Here is a 17,128-nt window from a genome sequence, read left to right as displayed (position 1 = left end):
CTTCATTCAACATGGTTTTTGAGTTTAATCCTCCTACCATGAAGAACTTGCATATTCCTATTTGGGTTAGACTTCCAAACTTTCCTCTTCAATGGAGCTGGTGAGAGATCCAAGAGGATGTTGGTGACTCTATAGGTCGCTTCATCAAAGTAGCTAAGTAATATTGACAAAACATTTCTAAGTTTCATCTGTGTATGCATGGAAGTGGACTTCAGTGAAGGTCTACTAGATAAAATCGCCCTCAAGTGGGAGGATAAGGAGTATACCTGACCATTGGACTGTGAAAACACGACTTTTAGGTGTAGAATTTGCCAATAGCTTGGGCACCTTGAGAATGCACACCCCTCTTCAAAAGGAGTGTTTTGTAACGAGGGTCCAAAGAGAAGCTACCATGGATGGAGAGATTTGATGGTAACCTCAAATACCAAGATTTTTGCAAGTCAAAAGAAGAACAACTCCCAAAAACAGAATACATCTCGTAACAACTAAGCCTCTCAAGTTACAAGGCAACCCCTAGTAGCATTAATTCACCCCACAGTAGGGCAAAGTATTTTGGCAAAGGAGAATGAGAGAAGTTTAGCAATAATTGTTCCTGTAATTAGGAGGCTTCAAAGTGAACTTTAGTCATAATTGCACATGTAATTAGTAGCCAAAGCACAACCATGAGTCTGATTATTTAAATAGCGAGAAAGAACTATCAAATTCGGCTGATCCGATTGCTATGGTACTTTCTCAAAAAAATTAAAAAACAACATTATCCTTAGTTGTGATGGATTACTCACTATGACATATAAATGTCCCAAAAAAGAAGAAGAAAAAGAACTCATGGATTATCCTAGCATTTGAAACCATAAATATAACAAATATACTTTGATATATCTGATTTCCTGATATAACTGGCTTCTTTGCAATTAATGAAATTCAATTTTAAAAAACACAAATAATGGATAATTGTATTTTTATATTATTTTATTAATTTAAAGATAACATATTATAATTTCATAATTTATGAGTGAAATAAAGATAACAATCAAATAACAGTACTATTACAAAACGAAACCCACTTCATCGAGATATGCGTTTCTAAATCCAGCGGAAGTCAAATATACTGGGCGTTATCATTTTATTCTGATTGTTATTCTTCATCGAGATGAGCGAATTAGGACACACTATAGCGGCACGGAATTGTTGTTAAGTTGAAGGAAGTGGGATCCTACTCACAGATATGGCTGTAAGGGGCGTTGCCATTTCACATGATAGTTTAAGCTTCTCTGTCAGGTCCACCGGATGGTTAGGAGAAGGCACCCATGTGAAATGATGAAACAGTTTCGCCACCCACAGCTGAACGGTCCGGAGACCCAGAGCCTTGCCCGGGCATACGCGACGACCGGCACCAAAGGGTGCAAGCCGCAGGTCGTTTCCTCGGACATCCACATGTTGTCCGCCTTCCGACGGGAGAAACCTCTGTGGACGGAATTGATGGGGACGTTCCCAGATCTCCGGATCGTGGGTAATAGACCATAGTTACCAAGTTCAAATTCGAATTCGGATTCGAATTCGATACGATACGATAAAAATTCGGATGGAAAAATTTCAATTCGGAAAAAATTCGAGAGTATATATCTTAGGAGTTGTCTATAATGCGACTTTTTGGAGATTCTGGTGACGGAATCCGGCGGAAGAAATTGAGGTTAAATCTTGATTTGTTGCAGTTAAAATGGTTTTTTAACTGCATATTTGGATTCAGCACCCTGAAAAACCCCTGGGACGCCTTGATTGTGCAAAAACTAGCTATCAAACTTGCAATTCCAATAAATTGCTGCCGGATTTTGACCGGAAAAACCCACCGGAAAGGCTTCCAAAAAGTCTCATTATAGACAACTGCTATATCTTAAGCATTTAAATATACATACTCTTTTTCTTATAACAATAATGTTTTGTCATTTTCTTCCCATTCATTTTGATATTTAAATAATTTTAATCAATATAAACAATTTTAAAATTAGTCTTTACCTACCAAAACTACAACCACACTTATCTTCAATCCAAAATCTATCTCTGTTTTAAAATTCAAAATTCCCTCCTAGTTTCAAATCAGATCTAAAATCTTTTTATAATTAATATTTATTTAAAAAAATAATATTTAAAACTCAAAGCTATCGTTCTTTAATTTCAAATTTCATCTAAAATATTTTATAATTAATACATATTTAAAAATGAAATATTGAAAACTTATTTTTATAATATCTAAAAAAACAATTAATTATTATAAAATTTACTCTTCACTTACTCTTCAAGATTTTCTCAAATTATTTCTTTTTCTATTATCTCACTGTTTTAAACTCTTTAAGATAACATTAAAATTTAAAATTCCATTTCCTACGTGCAATCGGGCTTCTATCTCTTCAAGATTTTGCTCCTAAATTTTTTCATAATATTTAAAATATCAATTATTTTTTATAAAAATTATTGTTCAAAATTTTCTCAAATTATTTCTTACTTTTATGATCTCAGTTTTTTAACATCTTTAACACAACACTAAAATTTAAAACTAGAAATTTTCTCAATCAGATAACCTTTACCTTTCCTACCTGCCCACAGTTATATTTTCAAGATTTTGCTCAAATTAAGTTTTTTCAACTTTTTAAACTCTTTAAAACCATACTGAAATTTACAACTCTTTTCTCAATCTTGTAAACTTTCCATTTACAACTCTTTTCTCAATCTTGTAAACTTTCCATTTCCTGCCTCCGATCCCGCAGCTATCTATTATGTACTATTTTAAATTCTCACACACCTAAATTAATATTAATAAATCTTTGAGATAAACTAAAAACCATAAACCTACGCAAACTAACCGAATCGAATTTGAATTTTCATCGAATTATTCGATGTACGAATCGAATTCCCGAATTTCCGTATTTTTTTGTCCGATACGGACGAATTTGGTAGCTATGTAATAGACCACATGTTCACCATCGCCGTCGTGCCCGCCGGAACGCACATCCCGTTCGCCATGAACCAATCCTCCGTGCAGAGGCGGGCCCATGATAAGAGAGGCCCTGGTGGGTGCATCCGCAGAGACTCTTTCACTACCGCTTGAAGATACGGGAGCTTCTCGATGTCGTCTTCTGTTACGTGTCTGTTGCGCCCGACAACCGCGTCCAGCTCTGCCTGAAGTTTGCTTTGCACTTGCGGATTGAGCAACAGCTCTGCCGTCGCCCATTCTGTAAGTAAAGCCGTTGTGTCTGTGCCGCGGAATATCATTTCCTGCATCAAAACAAAATAAGAGACGAAATTTTTTAATTCTAACACCAAAACTTTTAATTTTAGCACTAAAATAATAGTTGTGTCGTGCTTAATTATGTTACCCATAGAACTGCGATCATATCGTCGTCGTCGAGCTTGTCGTCTCCTCGGAGCGAAAGGAGGACATCCACAAAGTCTGAGTCGGCCGTGTCGTCCCTCTGTCGATGCTCGTCGATGATGTTCTTGACAAACGATGTAACACGCGGAACAAGACGAGCGCAGCGGCTGTGGATTCTGAGTGGATCGAGTACTCGTAGCCATGGGAGATGATCAGCCCAGTTGAATGCTCCAAGAAGCTGGAATCCCTCATTCACCATCTCGCGAAGATTCTTCTCAGTCTCGGCATCCACCGAACGTCGACCGAAGACACTTCCCATTATATTATTAAGGGCCGCTTTCTGGAGATGTCGACGGAGCGTGACGGCGCCGCCATTAATATCAGACTCATCCCTTATGTCGGAAAGCATGGTCGTGCAGTCCACCTGACGAGCGACTTCGTGGGCCGCAATTCGGCGTGGAGAGAAGAGATGAGTAGCAGAAATTCTTCGCAGGAGTCGCCAATAGTCACCGTTGGGCGCAAACCCCATCGCCCTGCCGAAAATTAACTGCTGAGCGGATTGTTTGAGTGGTCGGTCTGCAAAGTGAGAGGAGCTAAGCAGGTCTCTGGCCACGTCAGGATCCGATGTAATCACGGCTGGTGTCGAGCCCAAGCTAAAGGCCATGATTTTCTTGGCACCATGGAGACGAGCCAGATACTCGAGATTTCGGTGAGCAAGTCCGACGCTCATGTCCATGAGGCTTCCGATAACGGGCCATCCTTTGGGGCCAGGAATGGCGATGGCTTTCTTGTGTCTGGCAGCAGCCCATGCACATCCTCCAGGGCTGAACCAAGAAAGCATTGCACCACAAACAGCAACAATAAGCAGTGCTATATAGAGTGACCACTGCCCCACTGCAGAAATATGGTCCGTGGAATGTAGTACATGGTCAGGTACTCCATTCTTTGTAAGAAAAATGGCGTAGAGCCACCAGCCCCTTGTCGAAGAGGATTCAGGATTCTCCATTGCCTAAGATACAGACGTAAGTAACTATGGAATGAGTGAATGGAAAGCGAGTTAAATGAGGAAGAGGAGTGCACGCCCTCTTATAGCCGGAGGAGTGAAGCAGGGGCATGTGGGAAAAATATGCTTCCAAGAAAATAACAGTAGTGGCGGTACCAGCGGCACCATCTCCGGCATTATCCAGCCCGATTTACTTTCCTAGTGGAACAGGGAATACCAACTCCATTGGATGCGTTCCACCCCAGCCTAGATGGCGATGCATGGATGCGCGGATTTAATTCCTCCTTCCTTGGCAATTCATTCCATTACGATTGATGTCATCAATCTTGTCCGCCGTCAGACAGATGTGATGAAAGAGCTTTGTCACGCCGTCAGACAGATGCGACGTGAGAGGTTTGTCGGTTCTATTAAATCAGAGGTGGAAAGAGTAACGACACCCTGAGATTGATATCCAATAATAAAACCCTACACAAGTGGGAGGTCAAACGTGTATCAGTGAACATCGTATCCTCTCAAATGTTGAGAGGTCAAGGAACAAAGATGGTTGAAACATCTCTGAACATCACAACCTCTCGAATGTTGAGAGGTACAAGGAAGTAAAAGTAGTTTCAAAGAAGTAACTAAACATTAATATATATGCGCAAGTAGTCCACGTCGCGCCGTCCAGATGTAAAATTAGCTTAAATGCGACGGTTTTGATTATTTATCTATTAAGGTTATCCCAAGATAAAACAATGTATACTCACAGCACAGCGGTTGTTATTCAGCTCTTAGTTATTGTCAGTAAACGAAGTTCAATACGTATACGTTTCTCCTAAGACGATAGTATACGTAACACTATCGTGGGTCATTAGAACGTTTTGCCGAGTTACATAGTGGTGCATGCGTGGGGTTGTGAAAGGGCAATGACCATACTTGCTGTATAAGTTATCTCCTTTTCGTTTCCTGGAGTTGTCAAAGTGTAATAACCATACTTTACCTGCGGTATAAGTTGCAGGGACATTAAGATTCTCCTTTTCATATGATGCGTATTTTCGATTCTGTTTGTGTCTCTTTTTGGTGCCAGCCTGTTATAGATTGCCTCGGGCGTTTTGGTTAATTAAATTTAGCCATTTTCTTGTTAACTGGATTGTTTTTAATACTACATAAAGTTTTAATTTGTTTTAAATTTATTTATTTTGCCTTAAAAAAGTTTAAGGATTAAAGTTGGGGATTTTATTATTTACATGGAAATCCATAATTGGGTTATTATTCTTCATGGGCTAAAATTATTTTAATTAAAAATTCTAATTAAATTAGTGTGATAGATTGTAATAATCAATAATGACAAAAATTTAAAATATATATATATATATATATATATATATAATAAAAACAACATCATCTAATCATAATTAATAAACTAATATTTACTAAAACTTTAAAAAGATAGTATATATAAAAAATATGTTATTTTGAAGAACTCAAATTAAAAAATAATTATAAAAATAAAAATTAGTTCAATATATTATAAGTAGATTTAATAGTTAAATCACATGTGTTTATTTTTTTTTAAGCAATTACATATTAGTATACTATAAATACATTTTAATAGACATTTATAGTCAAATCATTCTAGTGAGATGAATCTATTTTCCCACAAATAAAGAAATCATACACCAATACACCAAATTTTGATTTGACTTTATATATATATATATATAATACTAAAAATTATAAAATACTAGAATCATATATATAGGAAATAATAATCCCATAATATTATATTTAAGAAAATTAAAAAATCAATAAACTAAAGGAGGTAAAAGTTAAAAAGAATATTAAATCAATATTTAAGAAATTGAAAATAAGTAAATATTAAAATACTTAAAAAAAAATATTAGTATAATGAAATGGAATCTCATGTATATATAGAGTTGAGATTGCATAAAAATTAAATTAAAATACTAAAAGTGTAAAATATAAATTTAATATAATGGAATCATATATATATAAGAAATAATAATCACATAAAAATATATTTAAGAAAATTAAAATATATGAAATACCAAGGACAAGAAACTCTTATTAATGAATGAATAGACCGACTATGTTTGGGACTTCCATGTTCCACCCAACCATAAATTGGATGAATCAAATTTCTCTTCAACCAATCACCCCCATGCCATATTCCAAGCATGCATGTGCGACTCATAACCAAAATAAACCAAATAAGCATGGATGCCACCAAAAGGATAATTTAGGACCATTAAAAGAAATTATAATTGACTGTTGTGTTACTACATACTCTATCTAAAATCTAGAAGAAATTGTAGCAAGGAACAAATTCTAGCAATGTTAGAAGAAATCCCTATAAGAAGTTGTGAAAACCATCAAATATTCAAAAACATGGCCCAACTGCCAACAACGCATGGAAAATCTCCCATTTGAAACCTATTTCAAGATTGTTTCTCATGACATCGCAAATGGTTATTTTGAAAATTTGAAGGTTATTGTTTCATTTCATTAAAATGATGTTGCAAGTACCAAAAACAACAACATATATACTACAAGTACCAAAAGTAATATAAATACCTGGTCTGCCTTTTTTTATAGACACCACGAAAACATGGATATATGCCACCATTGTACTCCTGTGAAATGGACCTTGAGAAACAATGGTTGAGGGCTATAGCGTATATGGTTACACCCTACACCCTCATCTGCGTTATGAAAAGATACACAAGCGGGATAATACTGACTAGAATGAGTGGAAGCCATTTTTTGAAACTTTTGAATGAATTTATTTGGGAAGGCATTTACTCCTGTGAAAGTTTATATTTTATCAATGACACTCGTGATTTAAAGGGAGTGAGTTTGCATAAATAACATGATTTCCTTGGGCCAAAAATGACATATTTCTTCGTTAGCAAAGTCAACTATGACACATATCTTACACAACCCATTCTACACTCCTAAAAAAGAACCTATAGCTTACATGAAAAGCCTACGTATGAGTCTAGAAAAATCTAGCCTCTTAACTAACGAAGATCACCAAGGATTTCTCATATGGTGTATTGATCGATAGTCTCTTATTGACCATGATCGACAAGGATTTCTGCTATGGTGTATTGATCAATAGTATGGAATTGAGCTCAACTTTGATGGGTCTAGTGTATAACGATCAATTATCTTCTTTGAGAGGGAAATATGTCAATCTCTATCATATGTCACTAGAGAAGGAATTTTTGATGTAATGAAGAAAGATCTCCAACCCCCTTATCATTGGAAACCACTTATTCCATGTGACACAATACCCTACATCACATGGTCTATGTGACACTATACCCTACATCATTGGATAAATGGAACTTTGATACTTGTAGCCATTATTGCAGGGAATTTAACTTTTAAAGGGATAAATATATCTCTCTCTCCTTGTGTGTTTCGAGAGAAGTTGACACTATTGCTTGGATAACACTCAAAGTGTTGGGTTCATCTCAAGTGATACCTATAGCCATTATCGCAAGGAAGTTCACTTTTAAAGTGATAATATATCTCTCTCTTGTTGTGTGTTTCCAGAGAAGCTGACCCTATCGCTTGGATAACATTCAATGTGCTGGGTTTGTTACCGATGACATTAAAGCAGATTACAACATTGTCCTACTGTGGGAAAAAATTAGGCTTAAAGGTTAAAAGTTGCTATGGTTTTTGTCATGGTGATGACTTGTAACTAAACACTAAATTTATTGCATTGTAACAATGAAGAGAAGACATAAGCAGGTGATAAGAGTATAGATGAAGTCATAACATTGACAAGGTTGACATCGCAAATGGTTATTTTGATTATTTGAAGTTTAATGTTTCATTTCATTAAAATGATACTGAAAGTACCAAAAAAAACAACATGAGATAGGACTGGTGCATGGAACCCACCACCCTAGACACCTTTATTTCAACATTTGCATGACCTCCAGTCTATTCCAATTCACTTGCATGAGGATAAGTTTGATATATCAGTGGACTAATCAACATGTGATCTAGTCATGAGTCCAAAATATGCATGAAATTAGGATTGACACCTCCAATAGGACGCGTTTAGAGATTTGCATATAGTCTTTGACTCCTTACGTGATTGGATTAGATTTAATTTTGTTTTATAGTTTGATATCATGAAGATAACCTTGCTGGGTTAATAAAACTGGAGAGTCGATAAGTGTGAAAAAGGTGTTGTCCGCTCTAGCTGGACAGTTCAACAACATATAGCTTGTTTAACTAGAATGGAATATCCCTACAGTGGTATTTTATTCCAGTAAGTGCTCTACTCAAAAGATAAGTGTTATAAGAATCAAAATATGACATTTTTCTCAACATACTCGGTACCTCCAAATGAAATTGCTAGAATCAAAATATGATATTTGTTAGGTCCCTATACTACTAGTGTAACCCCTTATTGTTATTAGTACAAACCCCTTATTATATTGTTGTGCCCATGTATTCCCCATATTGTTATTATTGTGCCCCATAGAAGCCCACTATTGTTATTATTGTGCCCTTACATTATTATTATTATGTCACCTCTGATTATATTATGACCCCTTAGGCTCCTATATATAGAAATGAGGTGTTGTCATTTGTATCATCCAATAATTGTTCATTTGTGTAATGTAAAGGAGGTTTCCCCCTCGAAGAGGCTTATTTCTAATGCGTTGATCTATCTTTTCTATCATTTTGTGAACTGGTTTCATAACATTTGGTATCAAAGCTTTGGATTCTAGGGTTTCGTTGCTCCAAATAGGTCATCGTGGAATTTTAGCTATAACGTTTTCGCTACAAAGTTTTATAAGCTAAAACAAAAACCCATTTGAGGAGAAATCGGTTTGCACCTCAAGTCTGAATTTCAGATCTTTTCTCGCTATATTTCTAGACATATGAGCTGAGGAAGTTAGGGTTTTCGCAAGCTCCAGAATTTCATCTCAAACAGGTCATCGTGGAATTTGTGTTATAATTTGTTTTCTACGAAGGTTCAAACGCTGAAATTAAAATCCATATGAGCAGAAATTGTGGGGTATCTCGGGCCTGAATTTCAGATGTTGTTTCGCTATATTTTCAAAGATACAGTCCAAGACATTTAAGGCTTTTGCAGGCTCCCAAATTACATCCTAAATAGGTGACCTTGGGAAAATCGTCATAACTTTCTCTCTAAGCATTAAATTGAAATTTTGTAAGAAGTTGCAGAAATAGGACGCACTGTAGTTTTCTATGTATCAGTTTCAGATCCTAAGGTTGAAACAATGACACGTGGCACTTCATACAAATTCGCTGTACTGAACCGGTCTATAATCAGGTCATCGTGGGAGATTTGCCATAACTCTTCCTTGCAGAATCCAATCTTCATCAGACTTGAGGGTTTAGAAAGAGGACTTAGATGGCTACTGTAGGACACAATTTCAGAACTTGGAGATCTGAAATTACAGAGTTACAATCGTTTCAAGATCGAGCTCCTAAAATCAAGAAAATGTGATATGAGGAAGTTTGATGGAAAGGATCCGGTAAATTGGATACTGTAGATGGAGAAATATTTTGGTCTACATGAGGTGCAACAGTTACAAAAGTCACTTATTGCATTTTCATATTTAGAACCAGATCAATTCTTATGGTATAAAGGGCTTTGTTCTCGTAAATCACTTGTTACGTGGTCAATTTTCACAGAGGAAATGATAGCACATTATGAGGATACAAAGCACAACAACTTATTTAGCCAATTGATAAATCTCAAACAAAATTTTTTCAATGGCAGAGTCTATTGAGGACTTCCAAAAATTGAATATAAGGGAAAATGATATTCCAGAGAAGTAGAGGATTGATGTCTCCATAGGGACGTTAAAGGATAACATTCAACATGAGGTTCATCTTTAGGAACCTGATTCATTGGAGAAGGCATTTAGGTTGGAAAGAAAAGTGGAAAGAAAAATTATGGCAACAAGGAATTCTATCCCTCACAACTATAAATATGGAAGTGTTGTTTCTCCTAGCCCTCCACAACCTACAAGATTGACACCACAACAATTGGAATAAAGAAGAGAAAAATGGCTCCGTTACAATTGTGATAACAAATACATTAAAGGTCATAAGTGTGCTGAGAAGAAATTATTTTACATTGATTGTGGAGAGGGGGAAGAAAAGCATCAAGAAACATCAAAAGAATATGATATACATGAGGAACCAACCCCAGAGAAAGAAGAAATGAATCCAACCATATCTTGTAAAGCATGGGAAATAATTACCACTCCTAAAACTCTTAAGATAGAAGGACATATCAAGAAGAAAAAGGTTCATGAAGTGAAAGATCACATCAAGAAAGAAGAAATGAATCCGACCATATCTTGTAATGCATTGTCTGGAATTACCACTCCTCAAACTATCAAGATAGAAGGACATATCAAGAAGAAAAATGTTCAAGAAGTGAAATATCACATTGAGTATCAAGAAATGAATCCAACCATATCTTGTAATGCATTGGAAGAAATTACCACTCCTCAAACTCTCAAGATAGAAGGACATATCAAGAAGAAAAATACTCAAACAGTGAAAGATCACATCGAGCATCAACAACAAGTTCTCCAACTTTTAAATGATAATGCCACTTTGGTGCAAAATCGAATAAAACAACAGGCAAATCAGCATCGCAATGAAAGAAGTTTTGATGTAGGTGATTGGTTATTTTTATGGTTACATCCATACAAAAAAATGTCCCTCAAGAAAGCTATTTATGAGAAGGAAATGTTGGCAATACTACATGCACTTAAGAAATGGCAACCTTACCTAATGGGAAGACACTTCAAGGTAAAAATGGATCATGATAGTCTTAAATACTTTTTAGAACAAAGATTATCTTTAGAAGAACATAAAAGATGGGTCACAAATATGTTGGGTTATGACTTTGAAATCATCTACAAAAAAGGGAAGCAAAATGTTGTTGCAGATGCACTCTTAAGAAAGGATGAGGATGTGGAAGCATTGTTTTGTGCTATTTCTATTATCCAACTAGATTGGATAAAAGAAGCAAGGGATGAATGGAAGAAGGACGAAGAAGTGTGGCCACTCATTCAAAAGTTGCAGAAGATCCCAGTTCAAACAATATTGTCAGAACTTGACGAGGAAGGAAAAATCATATTGGAACCTAGAGCAGTCACAGAAACAAGAACCCGATAGCTATGAAATCAATCAATTTTAGAGTATCTCATCAAGTGGAAGAACTTAACCGCTGAAGATTCCACATGGGAGGACAAGAATTTTATACAGAAGCATCAAGAACTACTCAAGCATTGAGAAAAACACTTTTTGAAGGAGAGGGGCATGTTAGGTCCCTATACTACTAGTGTATCCCCTTATTGTTATTAGTACAACCCCCTTATTATATTGTTGTTCCCATGTAGTCCCCATGTTGTTATTAGTGTGTCCTTACATTATTATTGTTATGTCGGCTCTAATTATATTATGACCCCTTAGACTCCTATATATAGAAAGGAGGTCTTGTCATTTGTATCATCCAAGAATTGTTCATTTGTGTAATGTAAAGGAGTTTTCCCCCTCGAAGAGGCTTATTTCTAAGGTGTTGATCTATCTTTTCTATCTTTTTATGAGTTGGTTTCATAACAACATTTTTCTCAGCATACTCGGTACCTCCAAATGACATTTCTACCGATCCTTTCAACTCCACCATCACATACTTCCAAATGAAATATCTACAGATCATGGCTCTAGACGTCGTCCTCCCTTGAATGTTTGTAGTTTTATGTGAGATGCATTGACCAAATCTCAGATGCAGACATTAGGTAGCTTGGACGAGGCTTATATCCCACTGGCACTAGCGCTAAGCACAACTCCATTGTTAGAGATCAAATCAGTTGCCTTGGAGTTGAATTTGGGTTGTCAAGCTAAAACATTTAGAGTTGAAGTTGGGTTGCCAAGCTAAAGTAGAGGAGACGCTATGCATCCTGTTAAGAAGTCTAGAGTTGCAACTAAATCTCAAGGTAGCTGCTGATTTTTCTCAGGAGAAGAATAAGAAGAATAACAAGTGTCTCGTTCTTTATACACTAAAGCAACATGCACACAACCATCTGCCCCTCTTCAATGTTTCCATGGTTACAGTCATTGTTTCCATGGTTATAGGTAGTGTTTAATGTTTATAAACTAATGTTAGCATTAGTTTCAAATCTTGGAAATAAGAATAAAATAAATGCATGGAATAGAGATATTGTATGAATAATATCAATGTTATGGTTTGTCTACCTTGGGAAGAGGCCAAATAAGACCATCACTTATATTATTTTCCCTCAAAGTTAAATTGATAAATTCATAGGCTGACAACAACGGTCATTTTATGAACAGGGTAAAGTTCATAAAAACTCTGGATTAATATGCACAAGTACTAATGCTAACTAATATAATGGATTACTATAGTCCCATGTCATAGATGACATGAACTAATAAGAAAAATACTCCCATATTCATGTCTCACAAATTAAATTCCAAACTCTAAAGAGAGACTATGAACTATAATGAATTAATAAACTCTTAATGAATTTGTTTCTCTATTGAAAGTTTTTTATTTCTTTTAATACTTATATATATGGATGATGTCATTTTTTGTCTAGAGGTAGTGATATTTGAGTGCCCTCTAAAGATTTTATTTATATATAAAAAAAAAATCTCTAGTGTTCTTGAGGTTTTTCAAGGAATCCCTAGTGAGGGATGTTACATGTGGTAACTCTTTAACGCTTTCTCAATCCCACTTCCATAACCTGCTACTATGTTTAAACGTGATTTGTTTATTTGATGTTATGGAAAATCTAATAGATCCTTTTCAATATCCTGCTCAACATAAGTGTGGACGCAGCCTTAACCATGAGTCAGAATGATGAGTCACGAAGATAGGGTCAGTTTTGGGACTCTCCTTCGAAGGATCTAGTTCTAGCCATATGGCATATTGGGCTTTACTCATCATCTTTGAACATTGTTATTCTCCTGTCATGGGTTTTAAGCACATAACCATTGAATGTAGTCGGTAAATTTTATTTAATTAATCATCGCATCAATAACCCAAAAAATAGCTTTTTGGGGCTCTATATAGTGAGTCTAGTAGGGAAAATATATTTTCAAGGCTCTGTATGGTGAGTCCACTCCAAGGGTTCCTCTGGTGTGGAGAAGGCAACGCTATGGCTCTTTGTCAAATCTCCAATAAATTGAGAGACTCCTAAAACTCCTTCCTTGTGGAAATATTGGTTGAACAAATGTGGGACCAGCAATTCCTATTGCTATAAACCCTCCTTACCCAACAATAAGATGCCTAACAACAACCGAAACTATGGTTTTTTTAACATTATTGTACATCACTTCATGTTTACTTTCATGGTAGGTCTTCAACATTCATTGTGGAAAGAGGTACAGATTACGATGGATCAACTACTTAAGAGTTGATATCAAGTGAGGTAGTTTTAGTCCAAATGAATAAACAATTATCATTCATATACATACCATTTTTAGAAATAGGTTGGTTTAAGTTTCATTGATTTATTAGTTCGTGGTGGTGCATTAAAGGATTGACATTAAGATATATTTTAATGGATTAAATATGTGCAGGTGGGCATGCATAGAATTACATCCACCTAAAAGAATATATAATGATATTTAAAATTACTAGAACTCTTGGATAAAGAAAGAGCTTGTTAAGGGTGAGATAATCTCAAAGAATATTGAGGCTTCCAAAGTACATATTAATTTTCCATAGTTCTTGTTTGAAGAATATGCAACTCTCGGCAATGAGAGTAAGATGCTAAAAATTCAATAATTTTAACCATCTCTAGAAACAAAAAATGTAAGAACAATAATTTGCAATATATATTACAATGGCACAATGGTCTGCAGGTTCAAGGACTCCTAGTTTCAAATACATTGCATGGATACAACATCTTGAACCCAATTGAAGGCTCCTTTTGTTATAATCCAAATTCAGAAAAAAGTAATGGACTTACACTACATCATCCATGAATGAGAGTGACTACATGAGATCCCTAAATATGGCGTTGTTAATTTATTCTCATCATGAAACATTGGATCTTGTTGATCATGCTAACATAGCTAGATTGTGGGAATCTAGTTCCAACTATAACGGGGTTGGCTTAGGAAAGTTCTTATACAATGGTGAAAAATATAACCATGGCACTAAAACAGTTGTAAATATTTGCCTCCACATTATGATGCTAATGAAGAATTTGCAACCATTGATTTAAAAGATGGTGACAACAATTGACTAAGATATGTCGAGCAAAACAAAAAAAATGAGATTAATATAGCCCAAGAAACATGAGCATAAAATGTGAAAAAGTAATTTAATATCCAAGAAGTGGAAACAATGATATAACCAATAAATTAAAGATAATAAGTCAAACACTAGGAACAAATCTTTTTTCAACATATAACATTTTGCACTACCTCATTGTCAACTCTAGGAAAGGTCTTTCTTGAAGATATAGAAGCTTCATTCACATCAAAATATGCCTGCAAAATCATGAATACATTTAGATAGACTTACAACTTTTAATCAAATGATCTAGAATATAAAACATCAGTATGCAAATAATGATCAAATGGGAAAAGGGGTAGATTTTAAATGTGTGTAACAAAAAACTCCCGAGTTCAAAAACCTATATTATAGTTATACCCTCATCCAATTTCTTTAGGCATATCCCACTAAAGGTATATCAAGAGGCTATTAGTCTCCTGGCTATAGAATTGGATGATTTTTATTTGTAACTTAACGAAATGGAAAAGTTGTGGAGACAAGCGGCATTCTTCTTCTTTCATTGGGCCATGACGAATGAATAAAGAAAATAGTATCAACCCCTTGGAAAAGGAAATTTGATAACGACAAATACCATGAATAAACAAAGAATCTAATGAGTTGATGGGCTAAAAAACATACCACCCATAACGAACCTTTCCATCCAAAGATTATTGTATGTTGGGTGACAACAAAATATTTCGATAGAAATTTCATGTAACCTACTACTAAAAAGGAAATTCAGACCCTAACTTCTTATTCCAATTCTAATTTTACACAAAATTACCTTAGATTTAAAGGTATCACCATATCTCATACCAAACAAAATTAAAAAAAAAGAAAGATATCCTTTGGAGAAATCCTTATGTATTACTTGCATTCAAATGAGTTAACAAAAATTAATGGCGCCAGGAGAGCAATGATATTGTAGTTTTAGCAGAGACATTTTATCTCTTCCTCCAACACCAATATTCTTCTTGTCTGTTGTAGCAAAAATGAAAATCCCCAATGGAGATTGTTGCCTTCACAACCACTCCATTTCTACTAGTGTCTTGGGCATAAAATTGGACCCTTTCTTGCTAGAGCTATTAGATGCCATTTCATTGAGCTATAGTGATAGGTGAGATCTATTCATAGCTCGCTAAAGGTGTATCAAGAGGATATTAGTCTATTGCCTATAGAATTGAACTCGTTTTATTTGTAACTTAGTGAAATGGAAAATTTGTGGAGATAGACTCCATTATTCTTCTTTCATTGGGCCATGTAAAATAAATGAAGCAAATAGTCTCAACCCCTTGGAGAAGGAAAGTTGAGAACAACAAATAGCATGAACAAACAAAGAATCCAATGAGTTGAGTCTAGAGGGGTCTCCCTTTGTAAACAAGCATCCATATGATTGTTAGAGTCAGTATGAATCTTTACTAGAAGTTGAGTAGTCTTCACATCACCAACCACATCCAATGGAAAGGTACCAACCCCTATAATACAAATGATGTCTCCAAATAAGGTGTAGTCAATACCAATAATATCATCTTTTGATTATATTCTCAAACTCTGATGCAAAGAGGTCATCATCAACTACAATCATACCAACTAGATCAAACATGTTATTCACTTCTTTATAGGAATTTTCACCATCATCAACAAGGTCTATTGTTAGATTCATCAATTCACAACTCACTTTGAAGTCACCATAAAATTTGATATGGAAATTCAAATTTTATCAATTTAATCAAGGAAAAATCAAATTGAGAATTTCTTGCTCTAGTTTTCAACACTCCCTCTCAGCAAGAAAAGGATTATCAACCACCCTTATCCAGCACCTGTGGAACTCAAACTTCCCTCTTGATTTTTTTTTTAAATGTCAGCATCTTGTTCCTCTATCAAAATGTAGTGTAGCAACATTATTCGCTTATGCACATAGTCTTGTAAATGGTGATACAAGATATCTATATCCTTGGATCAATCGTGAAATATAAGATTCTCAAAGAGTTTGATGCAACTCTGATTATTGCAGTAGATCACTGTTGCATCCATCATCTGACCAAACAAACCAACAAGTATCTTTCTCATCCATATCACCTCACATGTTGCTTGACTTGCAATCATGTATCCTACTTTTGCCTAGTGGAGCACCACATATATTTGCTTCCTGTTGTACCAAGAAATAATTGCAAACCCAACGCTGAAAATTCCACCTGATGTACTCTTTCGGTCTACTAGACTTCACACTCAATTTGTATCTGTGAAGCCACAAAAATTCACTCCCTCTACCCATCTGTACGATAGTCCAGACTGGGTAGTGCCTCTGAGGTACCGTAAAACATGCTTAATTGTCTTCCAAAATAATTTGATTGGCCTAACTATAGTTTGGCTTAGCTGGTTGACTGCATAACACATATATGATCATGTGTTCACAAGATACATGGGTGAA

The 17,128-nt window shown here is 35.4% G+C and overlaps 1 protein-coding gene and 1 pseudogene across 1 annotated transcript; one reads left to right on the top strand and one right to left on the bottom strand.

The window, feature by feature from the left end:
- Nucleotides 1-1,191: 1,191 nt before the first annotated feature.
- LOC149202944 (cytochrome P450 78A4-like) lies at nt 1,192-4,547 on the bottom strand. The gene is made up of 4 exons (XM_089401734.1): nt 4,527-4,547; nt 3,372-4,376; nt 2,957-3,270; nt 1,192-1,510 (listed from the first exon to the last, which is right to left on the bottom strand). The coding sequence occupies exons 1-4, from the start codon at nt 4,545-4,547 to the stop codon at nt 1,192-1,194; spliced, it is 1,659 nt and encodes a 552-aa protein (XP_089257860.1).
- A 73-nt stretch (nt 4,548-4,620) lies between these two features.
- LOC149202943 (uncharacterized) lies at nt 4,621-14,721 on the top strand (annotated as a pseudogene).
- Nucleotides 14,722-17,128: the final 2,407 nt, after the last annotated feature.

This window comes from Pinus tabuliformis, chromosome 2_1 (assembly GCF_031772625.1).
Source record: "Pinus tabuliformis cultivar Carrire ecotype Pingquan chromosome 2_1, CPIR1, whole genome shotgun sequence".
NCBI lineage: Eukaryota > Viridiplantae > Streptophyta > Pinopsida > Pinales > Pinaceae > Pinus > Pinus tabuliformis.
The sequence above is the reverse complement of the archived record's forward strand: the minus strand, read 5'-3'. Positions and strand labels throughout refer to the sequence as shown.

What these genes read in the sequence shown, in the direction of transcription:
- LOC149202944 (XM_089401734.1), bottom strand. Translation starts at nt 4,547, where the DNA reads ATGCCGGAGATGGTGCCGCTG. An exon ending in TGCCGGAGATGGTGCCGCTG is followed by an intron (nt 4,377 to 4,526) that starts GTACCGCCACTA and finishes TCTGTATCTTAG; the next exon opens with GCAATGGAGAATCCTGAATC. An exon ending in ATATGATCGCAGTTCTATGG is followed by an intron (nt 3,271 to 3,371) that starts GTAACATAATTA and finishes GTTTTGATGCAG; the next exon opens with GAAATGATATTCCGCGGCAC.